This window comes from Lagenorhynchus albirostris, chromosome 20, assembly GCF_949774975.1.
Source record: "Lagenorhynchus albirostris chromosome 20, mLagAlb1.1, whole genome shotgun sequence".
Taxonomy (NCBI): Eukaryota; Metazoa; Chordata; class Mammalia; order Artiodactyla; family Delphinidae; genus Lagenorhynchus; species Lagenorhynchus albirostris.
Genome location: NC_083114.1, coordinates 49,348,334 through 49,371,611, shown reverse-complemented (window position 1 = coordinate 49,371,611; position 23,278 = coordinate 49,348,334). Strand labels below are relative to the sequence as shown.

The 23,278-nt window shown below is 45.0% G+C and overlaps 1 protein-coding gene across 1 annotated transcript in view; it reads left to right on the top strand.

Moving 5' to 3' along the window:
- RNF213 (ring finger protein 213) overlaps positions 1-23,278 on the top strand; it is a 111,167-nt gene that overhangs the window by 62,555 nt on the left and 25,334 nt on the right. The window contains exons 28-47 of the mRNA XM_060135564.1: positions 590-783; positions 1,002-1,154; positions 1,776-5,381; positions 6,954-7,090; positions 7,504-7,599; positions 8,495-8,613; positions 9,918-10,037; positions 10,549-10,691; positions 11,240-11,387; positions 11,644-11,782; positions 14,205-14,396; positions 15,152-15,297; positions 16,325-16,479; positions 17,674-17,880; positions 18,221-18,396; positions 18,964-19,084; positions 21,511-21,611; positions 21,726-21,908; positions 22,631-22,800; positions 22,900-22,999. Coding sequence (XP_059991547.1) covers positions 590-783; positions 1,002-1,154; positions 1,776-5,381; positions 6,954-7,090; positions 7,504-7,599; positions 8,495-8,613; positions 9,918-10,037; positions 10,549-10,691; positions 11,240-11,387; positions 11,644-11,782; positions 14,205-14,396; positions 15,152-15,297; positions 16,325-16,479; positions 17,674-17,880; positions 18,221-18,396; positions 18,964-19,084; positions 21,511-21,611; positions 21,726-21,908; positions 22,631-22,800; positions 22,900-22,999 — 6,406 coding nt within the window. The remainder of the gene's footprint in view (positions 1-589; positions 784-1,001; positions 1,155-1,775; positions 5,382-6,953; positions 7,091-7,503; positions 7,600-8,494; positions 8,614-9,917; positions 10,038-10,548; positions 10,692-11,239; positions 11,388-11,643; positions 11,783-14,204; positions 14,397-15,151; positions 15,298-16,324; positions 16,480-17,673; positions 17,881-18,220; positions 18,397-18,963; positions 19,085-21,510; positions 21,612-21,725; positions 21,909-22,630; positions 22,801-22,899; positions 23,000-23,278) is intronic.

Here is a 23,278-nt window from a genome sequence, read left to right as displayed (position 1 = left end):
GGTGGGGAAACTGAGTCTCCAGAGGATTGACTCATCTGAAGTTGTAAATCGTGACCCATACTGGAGCGGGACACCATTTCTCACATGGTTTCCAGCTTGGCTGAGCCATCTTCCCCCTTTAAACTAGCATCTCTGCAGTTTCCTCTTTTTTTTTTTTTTTTTTTTAAGTCCGTTGGCTACTTTGGGGTTGATGTGGGTCCTGAGCGGGCTGAGGTATAATTACCCCATCTTGAGAAGAAACGGATGCCTCTGCCTTCAGTCACCATCATGATTTTCATTCTGTTGACTGTATCCCTTTAACATTACTACCTTCCTTCCAGTGAAAATTGCTCCCCGCCCCCGGGAGCGAACTCTGCTGTTTCTGTCCTTATGCTCAGACTGCCATCCTTAGTCCCAGGAAGCAGCAAGGATAGTGGGTGGGTAACAGCAAGGAAATCTGAGGGTTCGAACGTGCGTCCTTTAACCTGATGTTAGGTTGCATCGGTTTTGAATTTTGTACAAAGAGAAACGATTTGTAGTGACTCTTTCTGGTCATTCTCACTCTTGATCCGTAGCCCTGGTGCCTAATTTTTGTATGTTCACGTCACAGGAAGGTCTCTCTTTGTGAAGAGGTTGCACGGCCAACTGAAAATGAAGTTTAATGGAGAAAAAGTGCCTCTAAAAATTATTCGATTGATCAACCCTCAGGTGGATGAGAATGAAGTCCTGGGCTCCCTCCTGCCTTTCCTGGACGCCCGGTATCAGAGGAGACCCATTGTATTCCACTTTGACGTGACCTCTTCAGTAAGTGCCCGCAGGTTCTAGCTGAGTGGCCGTGCTGGGAAAGACACAGCTCCCACATCCTGCCTTGCCCCCTTCCCAGTATAAAGACTTGCTTCTTCGTACATGTATTGATACTCAGTATCATCGTTATCAAAGAGCTGAATAAGAGGGTCCTTAGGGTTGGGAGGATTGGTGTCTTTTGTGTACGTATTTACAGACCCACGTCATTCTGTCTTTAGGTGCAGACTGGAATTTGGGTGTTTCTTTTCAAACTCCTCATTCTCCAGTACTTAATGGATGTAAATGGGAAGATGTGGCTTCGGAACCCATGCCACTTATATATCGTTGAAATCCTGGAAGGGAGTTCGCTGCCACAGAGGCCTTTGAAGCTGGTGTGTATCAGGGCACTTTCATGTTACTGTTGGGGTGGGGGCTTCGATACGTTTTTGTGATTCCCCACTTTTGCCTTAGCAAAGTAGCTGAGTGCAATGTTAGTAAAGACAGATCTTTAAACTTATTTTTAAGTAATGCCTGGAATAAAAAGATTCTTTTATTAATTAGCAGTATCTTAGATTTGTTCTCATCGGGATGGATGCTGTATGTCTGGGTTAAATGCCAGTGGTGCTGGGAATGCAGAAAACTCATTTGCTAGGAGGAGCACCATCTTTCTTAATGGTAGCTGACAGGGAAAGGAGACTTCCATCATCTCAGTTTCTTAACAAAAGGGAGTTTTATGTGGACATACACACGTGCACGCGTATGTACTTGATGGAGAGATTTAGTTCCAAGAGGTTGGGTAGAAAAGGGCTTTTTGATCGACAGTGCAGCTCATATGATGCCTGAATGTGCAAAAGGTAACACCCCATGCAAAGAGGAATCTACAGAAATCCCTTCATGGAAAGTGATTTTTCGTAAAGGTCCATGCAGTCTAGACCATGTGGAGGATTAAAACACAAAAGCATTTTTTAGGCAATTCAGCCATAACTCATTTCATTTGTGTCTCTTCTTTCCAGAGTACACTTGTCCCCCAGTTCAATTTTCTAGACATCTTCCCCAAAGTCACGTGCAGGCCTCCCAAAGAAGTGATCAGCATGGAGCTGGATCCTCAGTGGAGCTATGAAGAGCCAGGAATGGACCAGAGAGCGTTCTGCAGTGAAACATTCCAGAGACCTTACCAATATCTAAGGCGGTTCCATCAGAAAGAAAACCTAGACACATTTCAGTACCAAAAAGGCTCTGTTGAGGGCAGCCCCGGTGAATGCATCCAACATCTCCTGATTTACTGTGGGGTGATAAACCCATCCTGGTCAGAGCTTCGGAACTTTGCTCGGTTCTTGAACTACCAGCTCCGAGATTGTGAGGCTTCTCTCTTCTGCGATCCCAGCTTTGTTGGAGACACTCTGGTGGGTTTCAAGAACTTTGTGGTCACCTTCATGATCTTCATGGCACGAGATTTCGCCACGCCTACACTTCACACATCCGACCAAAGCCCAGGGAAGTACACAGTCACCATGGACGGGGTCAAGGAAAAAGATCTTGCCCCTTTTACTCTCCGGAAGAGGTGGGAGTCAGAGCCCCACCCGTACGTGTTCTTCAACAGTGACCACACATCCATGACGTTCATAGGCTTCCATTTCCAGCCCAATCAGAACGGCGGTGTTGACGCCATTGACCGCTTGAGTGGGGAAGTAATCAAGAAGGATGTTATGACAGTGCAACTGTATGAGGGCCTGTTACTTCAGAGGGTGCCCTTCAATGTGGACTTTGACCAGCTGCCCCGACATGAGAAACTTGAAAAGCTGTGCCTGGCCTTGGGGATCCAGTGGCCCATCGACCCTGATGAAACATACGAGCTTACAACGGACAATATGCTTAAGATCCTTGCCATCGAGATGCGTTTCCGGTGTGGCATCCCTGTCATCATCATGGGAGAAACCGGCTGTGGGAAAACAAGACTCATTAAATTCCTCAGTGACCTGCGGCGTGGGGGTGCTGACGCTGACACCATGAAGTTGGTCAAGGTTCACGGAGGAACAGCTGCCAACATGATCTACTCCAAGGTCAGGGAGGCCGAAGCACTCGCCTGCTTCAATAAGGACCAATTTCAGCTAGACACCATCTTGTTCTTTGATGAAGCCAACACCACAGAGGCCATAAGCTGCATCAAAGAGGTCCTGTGTGACCACACAGTGGGTGGCAAGCCCCTGGTTAAGAATTCTGGCTTGCATATCATAGCAGCCTGCAACCCTTACCGGAAGCACACCCAGGAGATGATCTGCCGTCTGGAGTCAGCTGGATTGGGATACAGGGTTAGTGCAGAAGAGACGGCGGAGAGGCTTGGCTCCATCCCCCTGAGGCAGCTGGTGTACCGCGTTCACGCTCTGCCGCCGAGCCTGATCCCCCTGGTGTGGGACTTCGGACAGTTGAATGACTCAGCAGAAAAGCTCTACATCCAGCAGATTGTCCAGAGACTAGTGAACTCCATCGTGATGGTGCAGAGCGAGACTCGTGTGATCACCGAAGTGCTTTCTGCCTCTCAGGGTTTCATGAGGAAAAGACAAAATGAATGCAGTTTTGTCAGCCTCAGGGATGTGGAACGCTGTGTGAAAGTTTTCAAATGGTTTTACGACCACAGTGAGATGCTCTTGTCTAAGCTGGATTCCTTTCTCTGCGAGTCTGATGTCATCCAAAATGACTTTGAGAGAGATCCCATCCTCTGGTCCTTGGTGCTGGCCATCGGGGTATGTTACCATGCCTCTTTAGAGAAGAAGGAATCTTATCGGAAAGCCATTTGCAGGTTCTTTCCAGAACCATATAATGATAGCAAGATTATCCTGCATGAGATAACACAAACCCAGGATCTTTTTCTGAGTGACGTATCTCTGAGGAAAACCATCGCTAAGAACTTGGCTTTGAAGGAGAATGTCTTCATGATGGTTATCTGCATTGAGCTCAAGATTCCTCTCTTCCTGGTGGGCAAGCCCGGCAGCTCCAAATCTCTCGCCAAGACCATCGTGGCAGATGCCATGCAAGGCCAGGCTGCGCACTCGGACCTATTCCGGAGCCTGAAGCAGGTCCATCTGGTGTCGTTCCAGTGTAGCCCTCATTCCACCCCACAGGGCATTATAGGCACCTTCAAGCAGTGTGCCCGCTTCCAGCAGGGGAAAGACCTGGAGCAGTACGTCTCCGTGGTGGTGTTAGATGAGGTTGGACTGGCAGAAGACTCGCCCAAAATGCCCCTGAAGGCTCTGCACCCACTGCTGGAAGATGGATGCATTGAAGACGATCCCGCCCCCCACAAAAAAGTTGGCTTCATAGGCATTTCCAACTGGGCCCTGGACCCCGCCAAGATGAACCGGGGTATTTTTGTGTCACGTGGCAGCCCCAATAAGAGAGAGCTCATTGAGAGCGCCAGGGGAATTTGCTCTTCAGAGCCCCTCGTCCAAGAAAGAATCCGAGGATACTTTGCATCCTTTGCCAAAGCCTATGAAACAGTATGTAAGAGGCAGGACAAGGAGTTCTTTGGGCTTCGTGACTACTACAGCCTCATCAAAATGGTGTTTGCCGCGGCAAAAGCCTCTAATAAAGAGCCTTCCCCTCAAGACATCGCACAAGCTGTCCTTCGGAACTTCAGTGGCAAAGACGACATCCACGCCCTGGATATTTTTTCATCCAATTTACCTGAGGCAAAGTGCACAGAAGAAATCAGCACCATGCATTTGATCCAGCAGAACATATACGGTGATCTTCAGAAGGCATCTGGCAGAGAGCTGGACGACTCCGAATCCCGCTACCTGCTCGTGCTGACCAGAAACTATGTGGCCCTGCAGATCCTGCAGCAGGCGTTCTTCAGTGCAGACCAGCCAGAGATTATTTTTGGATCCAGTTTTCCCAAGGACCAAGAGTACACCCAGATCTGCAGAAATATCAACCGAGTGAAGATATGCATGGAAACCGGCAAGATGGTGGTGCTGCTCAATCTACAGAACCTCTATGAGAGCCTCTATGATGCGCTCAATCAGTACTACGTCTACCTCGGTGGCCAGAAGTACGTGGACCTCGGTCTGGGGACCCATCGGGTCAAATGTCGGGTTCACCCAGACTTCCGCTTGATAGTCATCGAGGAGAAAGATGTCGTCTACAAACATTTTCCCATCCCCCTCATTAACCGGCTAGAGAAGCACTATCTGGACATCAACACTGTTTTGGAGAAATGGCAGAAGAATATCGTGGAAGAGCTTAAGGTCTGGGTGGAGAAGTTCATAGACGTGAAAGCAGAGCAGTTTCTAGCCAGACCCAAGTACAGCCCTTCCGATGTCTTCATGGGCTACCACTCAGACACGTGTGCCTCTGTGGTGCTCCAGGTCATAGAGCGGCTGGGGCACAAGGTCTTGACGGATGAGCTTTACCAGGAGGTATCTGAGCAGGCCAAACTGGTGCTGCTGGATTGTGCCACACCTGATGCTGTAGTTCGGCTGAACGCTTCCTCACTAGGCCTGTTCACCGCACAGTCCCTGTCGCAAGCATACTATTACAGGCAGCAGCATAACTCCTTTGCAGACTTCTTCCAGGCTCACCTTTGCACGATGGATGCGGGGCGCCGTGCCATCTTCACAGAGGTGATTATCTTTCTATATTTTACCCTTTTTCTCTTTTACCTCAGGGTCCTTGACTCGCTGAATCAAGAATTCAAGATTCTTTGCAAGTCAGTGTATAGGAACCGTAAATGAATGTGTTGAGACTTTTGGTTCCTCTCCTTGGTAAGTGCAAGGAGACCTATATATTTATATATGTTAGTTTAACCAAGTTTCGAGTGCCCATTTTTCTGCAGTGCTGTGCACAGTGTTCACTTCAACAAATGAGGTTCGAGTACACTGGGGATATAAAGATGAATTAACACAGGGCTTGGCCTTGGTCTACATACAGTGTAAGGTGGAAGGACACTCATGAACGGGTACTGTTGATATCTTATGACAGTGCTATCCACAGAGGCAAAGAGGAGCAACACAGATCAGGATACGAGGTCGCGTGAACCCATCTTTAATAAGAGATGACCGTCAAGCTAATTGTAAAGTATGGTTGGGAAGGTATTATAGGCAGAGGACCTTATTTGAGCAAGGATGTCAAGGTTTAAAACAACACAGTCTATGCAGGAAACCAGGAGTTAAAGGCTGATGAAGCTTAAAGTTCAAGGCTGCGAGTGCTGAGAGATGAGGATGAGATATAACTGGAGAGACTTCATGGAGGGTCTTGTCAGTAGCACCAAGGAGCTTTGTCTTCCTTGTATAGAGGGGAGTGATGGAGAAATGTGTGTGGAGAGAGGAAGGAAAAAAGTCCGATAAAAGACTCACAGAAAAGATAGACCAGTAGGGAGGCTGCAGTACCAGTTCAGTCAAAGTAGAGGATGGATGGGTGGAATTGAGACATAGTAGGGATGCAGATTGGCAGAGGTAATGATTGATTCCTTATAGGGGCTCTGGGAGATGGAGGAGGCTAGACATGGCTCCCTGGATTCTTCCTTGGATGACCAAAAGTTTGGTTAATCACAATCTAGGTATGAGCAGCAAGTTTGGCAGAGGCAGTGGTGAATTCCATTTGGGATGGGCTTTGATGTTCCTGTAACATCTAGGTAGACTATCATGCAGTTGGATATAGGAATAGGAAACTCAGTGGTAAGGCCAGCCTGGAGATAACGATTCAGGACCTAGGATATCAGCATGCCCTTAAGGAGTGTATTTGTTGCACTGTGCGGTGTGATCCAGTGGCAGGGGAGAATTGCTAACAGCTGTGGGAAGGGACATGAATGGCCAACTCGATCTGAAAGTATGAAGTAAGATTGCAAAGGAGAAATGGCATTTGTTCTGAGCCCTAAGGTATCATCAGAACTGTCAGTAGGATCCAAAGTAGGAAAAGACACTGGAGTCTAGGAAGAAGACTTGAAGGCCTCTTAGGGACAGGGTGACTCTTCTCTCCAATACGTTTGATCCTGTAGGTTCTGTTTACCTCAGCACTGCCTCGTTTTGGAAAACTCCACTGGGTTTGTATTCTTTTCTGTCTGTGTACCAACTGCACACTGAGGAGCCCATGGAAGATATTTGCTGAACATCCTCATGTTTCTGGGATCTAAACCTAGCGGACGTGCAACCCTTTGTTGCATTCCAGCGAATTATTTGCATTTCCTGCCTTTGCAGATCACAACGTTCTCCAGACTGCTAACCAGTCATGACTGTGAACTTTTAGAATCAGAAGTAATGGACAGGGCTCTGAAACTCACCATCCTGTCACTGCAGCACTTTGACACCGAGTACTCCTTCCTCAGGGAAGTTCGGTGAGGGTCTCTGCCTTCCCCTCCCGTTCCTTTCCCTCCTCAGGATCCATCACTTTGTATTTCATATGTATGGCTATGGTAACCACTGGTGTTCTCACCACTTTTGGTTAGTGAACCTTGAGGACATGTGACTCTGAAAAGGATGTTGTTAAATTCTCCAGGTGTCCTTCTCATCTCTGTTATCCTCTGCAAAAACAGCCCTCTCTGAATCCAGCATCCTTATGCCTCATTGGGAGGCATTTATTGGGGCTTTTTTCTTTCTCCACTGGATTGTCTACCCACCTTACTTGCAGAGGAAAATCCCACCTGAATAGTTTTTCTATATACCCCTTCTATTTCCCATCACTTTGGAGAATATTATCACCAATTTTTAGGACAGAAAACTCACTTGGATAATTTCCTTTTTCTTTCAGAAACTGCTTAGCTCACAAAGCCAGTTATAAAATCCTCATTATTCAAACAGATTTTGAAGATGGAATTCACAGTGCTCAGCTCATCGCTTCAGCAAAGTATGTTTTTGTTATTTTTCTCGGAAACTGCTTAGGAAACTCCAAATTTATTCAGGAGCTCCTAAAGAATTTCTTCCCTGAAAACTGTATAGTATCAGAATGAACATTAAAAATAAGAATAAAAATTATTCTCCCTTTTTATTCCTCTAAATGTGGACTAGAGAAACAAAGAGAGAAAAGGCTCATAACAACACAAAAATAGCCAAATGCAACAAGTGTAAATAACAGAATATTAGCAGGATATAAAAGAGTATCCTTGGAACATATGTTAGCAGACATAATTTGGTCATTATTCATTTTAAACTACATGATATGAAGTTATTGCAAGTTTAAGGGCCATAATGGTATTTAAATGCTTTCAGTTGTATTTGTTGGGCAGCTTTATATTGTTTGTAGGGGAAATTTGATACTTTTAGAATTAACTACGTTCCCTTATTACTTGATGTTTAAGTAAAAGTAATTTCTGGACCTTCTAAAGCATTGGAAACCATATTTCATATCTTGGTTGTCTTTGGCCATTGGTTGTCTGTTCACAGAACTCTGTTTCTTGAAATGGAAAGGTCCGCCAGCCTTACCTTAGTAGCATCAGAGCAAGCCCATCAAGGGTTGTAAGATAGGGTTCCTGACCAATAAAAAAAAAAATGCCATTTCAAAGCAGAGGGATGCAAGAATGGGGGAAAGAGATGAGCCTACTTAGAGAGGTCTTGCTCCCATTCTCTTGTAAGAGAGGATAGCAAGCTTGAGGGTATGAAATCTATTTAAAGCTAAAAAAAATGTGAGATGGAACTTGACCGCTCCGAGGACACCCTTCAGGCATTTTACAACGTCCATTTTGTTTATTTTCTTGGGTTTTGTTTTGATTTATTTTGTCTTTGCTTGTTTGTTTTTAAAATAGGTATTCTGCTATAAATGAAATCAACAAGATACAAGGAAATAAGGACTACGTCTTAGTCTATTTCATCACAAAACTGTCCCGGATGGGAAGTGGAACGTCCTTTGTAGGATCCCATGGAGGTAGGACCAAAATATTAGTGAATATGTTTGTTTAATGATGTTTAAGTTGTTTCTAATTTGGTCCTATGATGTACAAAGTCTGACATTGGAACATTAATATTAATCTCAACAATATTTTTTTCATTGAGATTTCTTACTGCTGATTAATGCAAAAAACACTCATCTTTGGACTGGCTGTTCCAACATATAGCACTTCTTTCATCACTTGTCGATAAACACTTGATTAATCTCTGGTTCCTCACCTTTTACTATATGGATAATGCAGAGAGAGAGTTCCAGCTAACAGTGTTACGAATGCATGGATACTTTATGCCTGCTTCTGGGGTGGGGAAATGCTATCTTAAATCTCTCTCTCTCTCTCTTTTTTCCTGAGGAATTAGCCACCAAATATTTATTACACAGGCACACCTCGTTTAAGTGCACTTTGCTTTATTACACTTGACGGATACTGCGTTTTTTACAAATTGAAGGTTTGTGCCAAGTCTATCGGTGCCATTTTTCTGAAAGCATTTGCTCACTTCATGTCTCTGTGTCATATTTTGGCAATTCTTGCAATATTTCAAACATTTTCATTATCATATGTTCTATGGTGACGTGGGATCAGTGACCTTTGATGTTACTATTACGACTAGCTGAGGGCTCAATGAGGGTTAGCATTTTTTAGCAATGCAGTATTTTTTTGGTTGTTTTGTTTTTGTGTGTGCTATACAGTATTTTTTAATTAAGGCATGTACATTGTTTTTTGAGACATAATGCTATTGCACACTTAATAAAATACAGTATAATGTAAACATAACTTTTATAGGCACTGGGAAACCAAAAAAATTGTGTGATTCAATTTATTGTAATATTTGTTTTTTCGTGATGGTCTGGACCTGATCCCAAAGTATCTCCAAGGAATCCCCTGTATGAGAAAATTAGTATTCTAGAAATAGGCAAATAACAGTTTACTTTAATAATTTCATAGTTAATGGGGGGCAAAGCTTGCCGTTGTCTCACACCCCTCTACTAATTATGATACAGCAAGTTTAATAACAAATTTATAAAAGAATCACAAGCCTTCTTCAAACATTTTTTACAAAGTAGTCAATTCAGTTCTTAAAACTGAATTTTATGCTAAAGTTGCTAACAGCTGTAGCATGACATCTATATGGTTCCTGTGTATATTGAAGGAATTAGACTTCAGGATACAAATTGTTCATTCTGCAGTGCGTTGAAACATAGGGTTGGTAGTGTATCCCTGCTTATGACTGACAGGAAGAAACCAGAGGAGACAGGGAATCTTCTGGGGCTTGTTTTCCCAGGGCTGTGGCAGTCTGTACACATCGACGACCTCCGGAGATCCACAGTCATGGTTTCGGACGTGACTAAATTGCAGGATGTGGCCATCAGCCAGCTGTTTAAACCAGAAGATCAGCCTGAGTGTGAGTGTGGAGGAAAGGTCCTCGGGGAGACAGTATGGTGGGAGTGGCTGCAGGGAGGTGTGTGCGGCGCTGCGAGGATGGGACCTTAGGCTACCATTCCCTTGGGTCCAACACCTGCCCCTCGGCAAGAGCTTGGGACATGTTTGCTGAACTGAGTGATGATGAATCGAGGGCACTGTCTACTGCTTTCCAAGGCCAGGAGAAGACAGTATTTCCACAGGAAAGGTAGGTCTTTGCAGGTGCCTGTGGAACATGTCAGATTCTGTCTGCCCTGCCTCCCGGATCAGCCATCCGAGCCCAGGACGGAGGTTCGGGTTGCACTGATGGACCACATCCAGTGGGCGAACAGAGGCTGATCTGCATGACTGACGGCCTGTCCTTTGGGGACCCTCCCCCGAGCTGTTGCCAGGGAAATCCCAGTGGTTAGAGCCCCAGCACGCCACGTAGAGGCTGTTGCCAGCGCTCCCCTTCCACCTCTGAACAGTAACTCCATTGTTTTGCTTCTATGCAGTGGAGGTGGAACACGGGGCCCAAGACGATGGTGAGGAGGTGATGGAAACTGAGGTGGCTACATCAGGGGAAGTGGCAGAGGTGGAAATGGAGACAGAAAGTTCTGAGGCAATGGACAGCCCGACCTCTGGACCAGGAAGTGATGTGAGTTCTTGCTCTTTCTAGTCCTCTGAGCCTCCGTGCTGTTGGGCTGCCCTTCCTTAGACTTGTCTGAGGAGTGGACTCAGCTGTCCAGGGCTTAGCCCAACACTCCTCCCCCTGCCACGGCAAGTGCAGGTGAATTACCAGTACCAGATCTGACCTTGGCTTTTCCTGGTGTCCCCTGGTCAGTTTTGCTCTGATCCTTGACCACTGACGGGGTCCCCAGGAACACGGGATCATGTTGCAGTGGTTTCCTTTTTTTTACTTTCTATGGCTGTACCACGTGGGTTGTAGGATGTTAGTTCCCTGACTAGGGATTGAACCCAGGCCCACAGCAGTGAAAGTGCCGGAGCCTTAACCACCGGACCGCCAGGGAATTCCCTCACAGTGGTTCTAAGGGGAACTTGGCAAGGGCACGTGGCGGGAGCTTGGGCAGGAGGAACACTGTGCCCCCTGCACATAGGCGCTTAGACCTTGTCTCCCATGTGTCGCCTGGCTTCTCCTGACTTGTAAGTGACAGAAATGGAAGGTTTGATTGTCTCTGTCGACAGACGCAGATCCTGGACACCACCAGGCTGCTGGGAAGCTGTATCCAGGGCGCCGTGGGCATGCTCAGAGACCAGAACGAGGCTTGTCAGCGCAGCATGCGGAGGGTGTCCATTCTCCTCAGCCTCCTAGACGAAGATGGCAAGTACAGAGGCGTGGGGCCCCTCTTGCCTGCACCCCAGCCTGGGCTCCTTCTTTGGACCATGAATCATCCCCCCGCTGCCGCTTTCTGTGGCTCCCAGAAGCAGCTGGCCCCCTGGGAATCTAAGTGCACCTCCGGGATTTCTGTAGACCTGGCCTGCCCAAAGGAAACGGGCTTACCCTCCTGCTGGGGCAGGTCAGGGATGCAGAGCCTACCACTTGGTGCCCGGGGATGTGCTGAGTGCCCATCTGCTCTGCTTTTCCATAGCCGCTTTCTTACGGGCCACCAAGATGCGCCTCTCTGTCCTTTTAAAGAAGCAAGAAGAGAACTACCTCTACAATGTGAAAGACTGGGTGGTGAGGGAAGCCTCCAATCAGGACGCTCTGCAGGAAGCCGGCACGTTCAGGTACTGCCGTGAAGGGAAACCAGGGCTGGCTGGGGGGTGGATACATGGCTCTTCCAGCCGAGGAGACGCTTCTTTCCAAACCTCTGAGAAATTCAGAGCTGTCAATATTTTTTCCCCAGAGCACAAGATGGTCTGGGCGGCAGTTACATGGGGTTTGCCAGACTCTTTTCTCTACTTTTGTGTGAGTTTAAATTTTTTCATAACACAAAACAAAACAAAACAACCCAGAACATCTGTTCTTGTTGGATGTAAACTTGTACCAGCATGACCATTACCATAGAAATGGGTGCCTTTTTAGGTTAGTAAATTAAGGGAGGGAAGCGAAGTTGTTTTCCCAGGCCTCCTGCGTGAAGTTATTTGATAACTACGAAAATAAGACCCAGAGTATTCATTTGTTGTCCCTGGTCCTTTTTCTGCAAAACTTGACATTGTTTTCAAGACTAGCCCGTGACAACCTTTGTGGCTGAGGCAGGGGGCATTTGCTCTGGATCCCAAATGGAAGATTCCACCCGCCCCTGTCGGCAGGGTCGTCTTAGACCTGTGACTTCACCACCCTGGCCCTCAGTTTCTTCATCTCTGAGAGAAAGGTTAACTCATCCGGAGGCTTGGATTCAGCAGGGGTGTGTCGCCTTCATGCCATTGGCAGGGGGGACACGTGGGAACATCCAGGGTTAAATGGACCATGTGAGCTTATTGATGCTGGGTTTGTGACTGTAGGGTTTTTCTGCTTCTGTGTTTTTCTGTAGTTAGCCTTCATTTCTTTCCTAATTGTACCTTCTGAAGGAACTTTATAAGATTAGATTTGGACCTAGAATTATTTTCATTTCCCTTGGTTCCTCTGTATGGATTTTACTAAATGCTTGTTTTTACATAAATGCTTCTTAAAATCTGTATTTTCAATGTACCCTTGACACCACCCCTTCACTTACTGCACTTCCCACATTTGCCAGTGTTCAAAGGGTGTTCATAGTGGCAAGGGTGGCCCCACTTGTCACTGCTCTGCTGTTTGCTCTGCGTCAGGACTGGCCTCCTTGCACTCAGGGGCCGCCATGGGATCCGACCAGCATCTGAGTCCACGTGGAGCTCTGGGGCCTACTGGCCCGTTCTCACAAGGGTTTGGAAGCTAACTGCTCACCCTCCATGTGTTTTGGATTTCAGTCATTTGCCCTCTTGGCATTAAATAATCCAAATTGGGATAGTCTTTACACAGTCAGCCCTCCATATCCTCAGCTTCCAAATTCACAGACTCAACCAACTGCGGGCCGAAAATATTCGGGAAAAAAAAAAAATCCGGAAAGTTCCAAAAAGCAAAACTTGAATTTGCCACATGCTGGCAACTATCTGCATAGCATTTACCTTGTATTTACAACAGTTTACGTAGTGTTGACTTTGTATTAGGTGTTATAAGTAATCTAAGGATGATTTAAAGTGTAAAGGAGGATGTACGTAGGTTATATGCAAATACTGCACCATTTTATATAAGGGACTTGAGCATCCTCAGATTTTGTATCTGTCAGGGTCCTGGAACCAACCCCTTATGGGTATGGAGGGATGACTGTACTAGGGTTTTTCCAGCACCCAAAGTCTGCATATGTGACCAGGTACAGCTTCCCCCATTTCTCCCTGCAGCCAGCTTTTACCTTTCACTCTCACAGTTTTCTGCACATTTCTGGTTCAATATTTTTAAAAAGTATTTCTTTTTCTTTTCAAAATGGAACATGCATTTTTCTCCCCAATATTAATTACCTAGTAGTAGATTTCTTTGGCCTTACCATAAGAATTTTTAAATGACTTAAGTTTATTTTTATAAAATAAAATATATTTTATTACTAAATATAATTGTACATGTATGAGTTAATATAAGCAGTCAAGTTTATATATATGTGTATATATGTATATATAAATATTCAGATCTAATGTACAAAACCATCAACAATAAAAACTAAGTTCTAGATAAAGATATGCTTTCTTGTTTAACGTACCTGGAATGAATTTACTTTGGTCTCTTTATTATATTCTATTCCCAACTGATTTTTTTTTCTTAAAATAACATTTTTTTCAAATGAATTTGGTCATTCTTTTCTTTATTTATAGAGCCTGGATGACTTGTTCTGGAAAACAGCTATATAACAAAATAAAACAAATACTACTTGACCTTTTCAACGAACTAATTCCAGTTTATTAGAGGTAGAATTAAGGACCTTTCCAATTCTGCCTCTAATCTTATTTCGATTTGTAAGTCTTTCTTCTAGTACTTAAAAATGATGTAAAAAAACATGAAAAACACAGCTACAGTGTAGGAGTAGTAGAGCAGATGTTTTGTTACTGCCAAGAAGGCACAAAATGTGAAAAGGATGCAGGCATCCCAGTGTGATCTGTGGTCCCTCAAACCTGAGCAGGCCTGCTTCTCTCCCAAACATAGGCAGACCATCTGGAAGCGGGTCCAGGGTGCTGTGACTCCCCTCCTGGCAAGCATGATATCTTTCATGGACAGAGATGGCAACCTCGAGCTGCTGACCAACCCACATTCTCCGTCCTGGGCAAGAGATCTTTGGATGTTTATTTTCAGTGACGTTAAGCTTCTGAACATTCCTCTTGTGGCAAATGATACAAGGTGAATAGAAGACTTTCTTTTCATGGGAAGGGAAAAAAACCCATAACATAGCAACAAACTTAATAGGCTCTCCCAGGTGTTTGATGAAATATAGTTATGGGTTTTAGAATCACATTTAAGTTGGCTGTTTTTGTAGCCTGAAGGGTCATGGCATTACAGTAACAAAAGAGTTGACGTGAGTTCTGAGAAATACTTGTTTCATTCTCGGCTTTCCTCATTTCCCTGTTCTCAAAGCACCCTTTGCAGTTAAAATGGCCAGCTTCCACCTCGTCTACACTGGCGAAGCTGCACGTAGGAGAGCATTTGTGTTTTCCTGCTCCTCCTGCCAATGGCGGGAACCACAGAGCCTATCCCTAGACCCGATCTTGTGTAACTCAAGCTCAGCTGGCCTGCCAGAACCTTCCTGTTTGGATTTCAGGGGGCTTCGATTCTCTTTGCCTAGGTATAGGGTAAGGGGGGGTTCAGACACCACCAGACTGGTTCTGCCCAAGACTTCAAGCAACCTACTTAACCCCTTCCAGCTGTGGTTTGTTTTTGTTTTGTCTGTAAAACCAAGAGATAACATAAGGTCATCCTTGAGTTCCTTTATAACATAAAGGTGAGCTGTTCAATAGACCGGGGAACTGTCTTTGTAGCCCACTAAGCCTCCCAGTTCTTAAGGATGGAGAGGAATTGGCATCAGGAGTGGATCTCGTCTTGTGTCTTAAGCGGCGTCTCACTAACCACATTCTTGGTCCTTGTTTGGCCGATTGCAGGTCTAAAGGGGAGATGTCCTACATCATAGTGCAGAACTACATGAACCTCTCAGAGGACACTTCCAACAGTGTCCCGTTTAGCTGGAGAATCAAGGACTATCTGGAGGAGCTATGGGTCCACACTCAGTACATCACGGGAGATGAAGGTGAGCCCAGCGATGGTGGGAGGGGACGTGTTCTGGCAGGAGGAGACCCTGCTACCCGTCATAGGTGGTCACCCCCATTCTGAGTTCCCTGGGCAACTAAGGCACCAGGACTCAAGATGTCCCCAGCTGGGCCCTTCTCAGCAACTGCCAGTGACCAGAGTAGAGTAATACCTTTGCCCTGAGTCACAGGGCACCTTGCTCTGTTGTCACGTGCCAAGTAGTCTGGCCACAGACATTCCAGGAAAACCGGTGGTCACATAGCACTTTTGGGAAAGTCATCTTTCATACATGAAGTAATCTTTTCAAAGTTTATGTATAGTACTGCTTTTTAAAAATACAGGACAAAGATGGTTACTAGACTTGTAATCATTTCATAAGGTAGGCAGATGTCACATCACTGAAACTAACATAATATGATATATCAACTATATTTCAATTTTTTTAAAAAAAGGAAAGATTTCTTAAAAAAATACTGGTCAAAATACTTGAAGATGAACTTATTTTTCTAGGTAAGCATTCTGCCACTCTTTCTGAACAAACCTGAAGCAGTCTCTCTCCTGAAGAGAGAGTATTTCTCTTTCTCATACCATATCCTAACTGACCCTACTTTTCTATAATAGCATGTGACTTGGGGGCCAGCATCCCATCCACTAGACGGCAGATCTTTTTGATTTGAGCAGCATATGATCCCAGCCCCTGGAGGGCAACCCACTCATTCCTGGTTCGCTTGGGTCCGGGGTTCCCAAAGCACATTATGACTTGGTAGAAATAAACTTGATCTATCCCAGGTTGTGTTCTCTTTGGGGCTGGCTAGGCTTTTGTGACCGGAATGGAACATTCCTTCTGACTTTGTTTCTGTTATTCCACTGAGAAGATATCTAAAGTGTCCAGAAATGATGATAAAAATGATGATTAAAAAGGCAGCCTTATTAGAACCATGTCCATGTCCCTGCATTCAGCGGCTAAGGGGAGTCAACATCCTCACCCCAAGCCGTTCTCCATCTCCCCCCTCACCCACCCCTGGCAGGACTGGCAGAGAAGTTAGTGGAGCTCTTTCAGCAGACCACACTGGGCAGGTTTCTTGCTCAGCTCACTGTAGACCAGCGGCAAGAACTTCTTCAGTGCTACCTGAAGGACTTCCTTCTCTTGACCATGAGAGTGTCCACTTGGGAAGAGTTAAACGTGAGTACTGACTAGGGGGCAGGGTGAGGCTGGTATAACGTGGACAAGATGCCAACATGGGAACTTTTCCTCAACTTCTGGAGCTGTAGTGTTTGTGGAACAGAATGTGGTCCAAGAGGACAGTGGTATGAGAAAATGCCACTGACCCCCTCAGAACTCTCGGGGCTGGATGCTTAGCCCACTGACCAGCGTCCCTAAAGCATGGAGCTTTTATTAACAGGAAGAAGACCTCCGATTTCCTGTGACACCTTCTTTTTAAATGTTTAGTTTTTCTTGAAGAAACTTAGGTAAATATTTAACTGATCACAGCAAGGTAATAATAATGATATTAACTAAAATTTCAATGGAAATATTGAAGATTTCAAACTTCAGTACCTAAAAAAGGAAACTGACAGATTTGAGGAAAACACACTTAACAGCCAACATGATTAAGGGTTAATAAAGTATTCTTAGGATACAATAAGAAAATCTCCTAATTTTTAAAAATGAGTGAAAGTTAGAAATTAACTATTAACAGAATAATTATACAGATGTCCAGAAAACACTGGAAAAAGTGCTCAGCCTCACTAGTAAATCAACAAGGCATGAACAACTTTTAGATACGATCTTTACTTGCTCTTGTGGCAAAACTGGTTTTTAAAACAGCCAGGAGTTCCTCCACTGCCAGTGGCGGTGTGCACGGCGTGGTGCTTCTGGAAAACCATCTGTCGGGATGAATGAAAAACTTCACAAAATCTGAACTGGTGATTCTGTCCTGAGAACGTTGTCGGAGACGTGGACAAATATTTTATTCACAGGAATGTTCTTTGCAGTTTTATTTCTAAAAACAGAAAATTAGAAACAATGTAATTGTCTTAAAATAAGGGTTGGACAAATATTTGTACAGCCATTTGACTGGTTAAAAACGATGTCTTCGAGCATGCTCGTGATAGAGAAATGCTTGTAATGTAAAGTGGGAAAAAATCAGGAATACTCTGTGACCCTGATTTGGGGACCACAGGGAGAAGAGGTATGGATCACAAACGTCTAGAAGGGACGACACCAAAAAGTAAACGAGGGATACTAATAGTGTGCATGGTTTTTAATTTTCTTTTTTGTCATTTTTGAATAGTTCCGGTTTCCCACAAGGAAAGTGTATCTTTTTTAAAAAAAATAATTTACAAGTATATAGTAAAAGCTTGTTTCTCATCCCAGGTTCTGCAGATGGCTCTGGGGTCCTGCATCAATCAGCTGAAGGCAGGAAGGCCAGCGGAAGAGATCTCCTTACCGTCTGTGCACCTTGCCTACCAGCATTTCAGGAGCCGGCTACAGAACTTCTCCAGGATCTTGACCATCTACCCCCAAGTTCTACAGAGCCTTACAAAAGGCACCTGGAACCACAGCTGGGCCGGACATGAGATGGTATGGCCCCTCTTAGGGACATCACGTGCCTGCAGCCAGGCTTGGCTTCCTCAGGCGACTGGGCGGTTGCTCCTACTGCCGCCCTGGGAAAGGAAAGCTTATGGACCACATTCCAAATGGGAAACATCTTCATGGGGCACACATGTCAGTGTGGCTCCTCAGTTAGAACGCATCTAGCTCATGCTTCCTAGATCCCAAGACAATGAAAGGTGAAGCTACAAGCCTGGAACACAAGAACACACTGGGCTAACAGCCAGGGCCTCCGACTTAATGGTTAGAGCAGCCCAGTGGGGGTCAGGGGACAGGCTGCTCAGTCACAGGCCTGTTCTCTGCCCCCCAGAGTCTGGATGTGTTCGCTGCAGTGGCCTGTGCTGAAATGCTGACAGAAAACCTCCTGAAGCCCAGTCCCCAAGCTTGGTTACAGATGGTGAAGAATCTTCGCATGCCGCTGGAGCTCCTCTGCTCAGATGGGTACCTGCAGGGCAGCAGGATGGTAACCGTCATCAGGGATGTCAGGTGAGATCCAGGAGTCCCGGGCACATGAGAGAGAGAGCAGATGCTCCTGCCACAGGAGGTGGGCCTGTCCTCATTCATTCTTTAACGTCTCTTGAACCCTTACTAAATGCCAGGCATCATGATGATCTTAGAGAGGTGTACATTCAGGGAGTGCGTGGAGTGATGGGGGTGATAAAAAGGCAGCAGATTATGATGATCCTGAGGGAGAAGAAGCAGCTGCAAAGGACCCCAGCAGGGCAGCAGAGAGGGAACACACAGGGTAGACTTTCCAGGGGACAAATCCTGTGCTGGCCTTTAAGGGCGAGGTGGGACTCACCGGACACAGTCAGAGGCGTAGAACTTGAGATGTCCCAGCTGAGAGTCTGAGGGGAGGGGCGGAAAGAGACAAAGTGTGTGGAGGTCAGGGAGCACATCACAAAGGGCTTCTACCTAATTCTTTCACCCACCTTCACGCCCGGTCCTTTTCTTATCTTTCAACCCCTGTGCCTTGGAACTGCCTCCCTGCCCCTCTTCATTCGTCTCAGGCGCTTTTGTCACAGCTGAGTGAGGGACCCCCTCTCTCGACAGAACCCAATGGAATCGCATTTTCTCCATTGCGCTCTTTGTGGAGCATGTGCTCCTGGGGACCGAGAGCTATATTCCTGAGCTGTGCAAGCTGGTGACAGAGTATGTCTTCTTGCTGAACAAGGTGAGCGCGAAGGCTTGGCCTGTCAAACACTGGTCTGCCTCTTTGTAAGACAAAGAACAATTGAAATGTGACCTGACTTTTACCATCTTGGTGGTATATCCCCTTTCTGCTCTGAGAGTTTTATGTGAGTTATATTTCATCACATAGGCCATTAAAATTTTGGTGTTTAATATTTCAATATTTACCCTCTCCTGAGTGTTTAGTCAAGGTGTGTCATTTAGGGTTCCTTGCAGGAAAAGGAACTATTCATGCAGCAAGTACACTTGGGAAACCTTTGGGAGGACTGAAGGTGGGCTCCAGCCAGGCCTCCAGTGGCCCCAGACCAGACCAGCAGCCTGGCCCGCGGAGGGAGCTGCTTCCCACGGCCACGGTCAGGAAGACGGGGGTGTAGGAGAATGCTGCTGGGCCTGTGGACTTCCAAACACAGTGCTGTCGGTGGGACCAAGGGGTCAGGAAGCCCATGTCTCTGTCCCTCTACACCCTTTATAAAGTTGGTGACACACAGGATAGTACTCTGTAGAAAAAGTGACTGTCCTTTCAGCATCAGTGGCCACTCAGGGAAGACAGTGTCTGCCCACTGGGAACCTCACACAAGCACTGCCAGCAGCTTTGCTGTACAGCCTTTGAAATGTCCTTTTGTGACTGGCTTATTTCACTAAGCATCATGTTCTCAAGGTTTATCCACATTGTAGCAGGTGTCAGAATTTCCTTCCTTTTTAAAGCTGAATAAGATTCCACTGTATGGATAGAGCACATTCTGTTTATCCATCCGTCTGTTAATGGACATTTGGGTTGTTTCCACCTTTTGGTGATTGTAAATAATGCTGCTCTGAACCTGGGTGTACAAGTATCTGTTTGAGTCACTACTTTTAATTTTTTGGGGTGTGTACTTAAGAGTGGAATTGCTGACTCATATGGTAATTCTATGTTTGACATTTTACCATACTGTTTTCCACAGTGGCCACACCATTTTACTTCCCCACCAGCAATGCCCCAGGGCTCCAATTTCTCCACATCCCTGCCAACACTTGTTATTTTCCATTTTTTTTAATAATAGCCCTCCTAATGGGTATGAAGTGATATCTCATTGTGGTTTTTGATTTGTATTTCCCTAATGACTAGTGATGTTGAGCATTTTTTCATGTGCTTATTGCCTATTTGTATATCTTCTTTGGAAAATGTCTATTCAAGTCCTTTGGCCTTTTTTCAATCTTTTTTCAATCTTTTGATTAACAGATCAAATTTAGCAGGGTATTAAAAACTAATATCATTGCCAAGTAAGATTAATCCTGGGAATTCAAGGATAGCTCAAAATCATAAAATCGATGTGTCATCAGTTACATAACAAATTAAAAGAAAAACTCCAAACGATTATTTTCAAAGGTGCAGATAAAGCATCTGATAAAATTTATAATTTGGTACAAAGATACTCTTGTCAAATTAGGAATAGAAAGGAACTCTCCTTCAGCGGATAATGCCCAAGGGGTATACCTAATAGAAAAACATGTATAGCAAACATTATACCTAACCAGAAAATTCCCTAAGCACACCCATTAAACTCACTATCTTATATCATTAAAGATGTGCATTTCCTAAAAAACAGTGTTTCCACTTCTAAATATATATCCTAGAGAATTTTCCCATTTGTACTCAGACACATGGAAGAATGTTGGGTGCAGAAATGTTTGTAATTGCAGGAAATTGGGAACATTCTAAATGTCCATTAATGGGAAAACAGGTGACCGGTATCAACAAGTACCATACAGCAGTTAACATGAATGATCTGAACCTACTTGTATCAACAAAAAAAGCAAGTTGCAGAAGCTTAGGTACAGTGTGATGCCCCTGATAGAAAGTTTACAACATTCAAAGCAACAAGATTTTTATGCATGCATCCAAATCTAGTGGAAGTGGGAATTTAGGAATGTGATTCTCTGGGGCTGGGTGGGGGGTGGGGGATGGAAATATGATCAGAAAAGGATACACTTGAAGCTGCACCTGTAATGTTTTGTTTCTTTAGAAATTGATAAAGCACATATTCAAAAAAAATGCTATGATTACTTAAAGTTTGGTGGATACGCAGATGGTCATTATATTATCTTTTATAGCTTGAAATATCTCATAACGGGAGGAGGGGGATAGACCTTAAAAGAAAAAAAGGAAGAGGGGAAAAATCAGAAGCTGAGAATATCAACCTTCTCCCCAAAGCAGCATAGTCACAAAGGGCATTCAAAGTTAAAGAAACTGCTAAATTAAAAAAAAAAAAAAAAAAAAGCCTTGCACTGCAGACACCAGAGCCCTAACTGCCCAGCTTCACCAGCAGCAGAGGGGATGTTGTGTTTTGTTGCCTTTGTTGCCCGGCTGACTCCTGCCCTTCCTCACTGCTAATTAGCTTCCCTCCTCCTCCTGCTGCCTTTCTCCTTCAGTGCCTGCAAGAGGACTCTGACATCAAGACTCACAGGCCTTTCGTCGCAGTGATGACCACTCTTTGTAAATGTAAGGACCAGGTCAGCAAGAGCCTCACCAGGTGAGATCTTGGGTTTCGGATCTGCAAGGGAGAGAATTCAGAACCTTTTGTATTTTTTTGCTTCTCACGGCCAGCTTCTCTGCTTCAGAATTGGTCACCCTTCTTGGCTTCTAGGTTTGGGGTGAAGCCGTGCCCCATCTGCCTGGGAGATGCACAGGATCCTGTCTGCCTGCCCTGTGACCATGTATTCTGCCAGCGCTGCGTCAAAGTTCACCTCACCCAAGGGCAGATGGGATGCCCCTATTGTTTAACTGACTTGCCAGACAGCTTCTCTCCTTCTGTTTCCCAGGAGCACCGGTAAAACACCCTTTCTCTTGAGAAAGCTTCCTCTTTTTTCTTCCTTTTTTGCAAATACAGTATTCAGAAATATAATTATTAATCTTAGAAAGCCTGACAGAGAAGTGTTCTAAGAAAGACAACTAACTACTTATGTACCTTTATAAACACCTGGTGTCTGAAAATTATCCTCTCCTCAAGACATACATGTATACAGATTAGGGAGATAGAAAAATTAGAGGAAATAAACCAGAAAGTCATAAACTAAATAAAGCCATCACAAGAGACCCAAAGAATTTAGATGCAACTGGTTTGTCCTCTTGATATGTAAATTCCATCCATGTTCTATGTCCTGAGGATAAAGCTAGCTCTTATCTGGCTAAGTGCCTTTCAGGGCAGTAGTTAAAATTAGCCTAAGTGGTTGGTTTTCCTTCCCGTTTTCCTCCATTCTGATGCCTCCTGAAAGCGGAGCACAAGGCAAGCCCAGTGTGGATGGGATCTTTGAGAAGCTCTTGGGATATGAAGGCTATTGCTAGATGGCCCAAATGATCCAAGTATTTCTCAAAAGAGCCAAGTGTATGTACTGTCTGCAGTTTTGGAGATTGGTTCTCATCAATGTAAGGAGATACTTGCATCTTTTAATTAAAAAAAAAATGCTGTCCAAATCCCAAAGCACTCTGTAGGGAGGGATTCTGGAACACATTCTATAAGCCTTTTGACCGTGGTTTTCAACGATTCCTAAGGGAGGTCATCAAGAAACATGCTCGCTTCCGGCAGATGTGCAATAGTTTCTTTGTGGACCTAGTTTCTACCATGTGCTTCAAAGACAATTCTCCACCTCAGAAGGATGTGGTCAATGTTCTGCTGTCTTTACTCTTTGTAGAGAAGGAGCTCTTTCGAGAGGCTTCCCAAAGTGAGTGGATTTCTTCCTATAGACTTAAAAATTCAGTTCTTCATCTCACTCTTTATGTCTGATGTGAACGATGATCTACCTTTCTCCTTCTGGTTTAAGGACGCCGTGAACACACAAAATCTCTTTCTCCTTTTGATGACGTTGTGGATAAGACCCCTGTCATCCGCTCAGTGGTACTGAAACTGCTTTTGAAGTACAGGTGAGAGCACCACGAACGTGGAGTTGCCTCTAGCATGCCTTGACTTTTTATTCTCCTCGCAGCTTTTTCTTTGCTGCCAAGCATTCTTTGCAGAACCTGTAGCTAGTTCATGACTTGTGGAAGCTTTTTCAGCAAGAGACCCCTTTGTTCCTTTATCTGTATGGGTTGTGTCCTTGACATATTCACATACTGGCTATGAGTTCAGCATGCCTACAAGCACGTGGTTAGGAAGAAGACAGATTTGGGGGAAGGGTGCAAGGTGTTGTAACACGTGCGGGA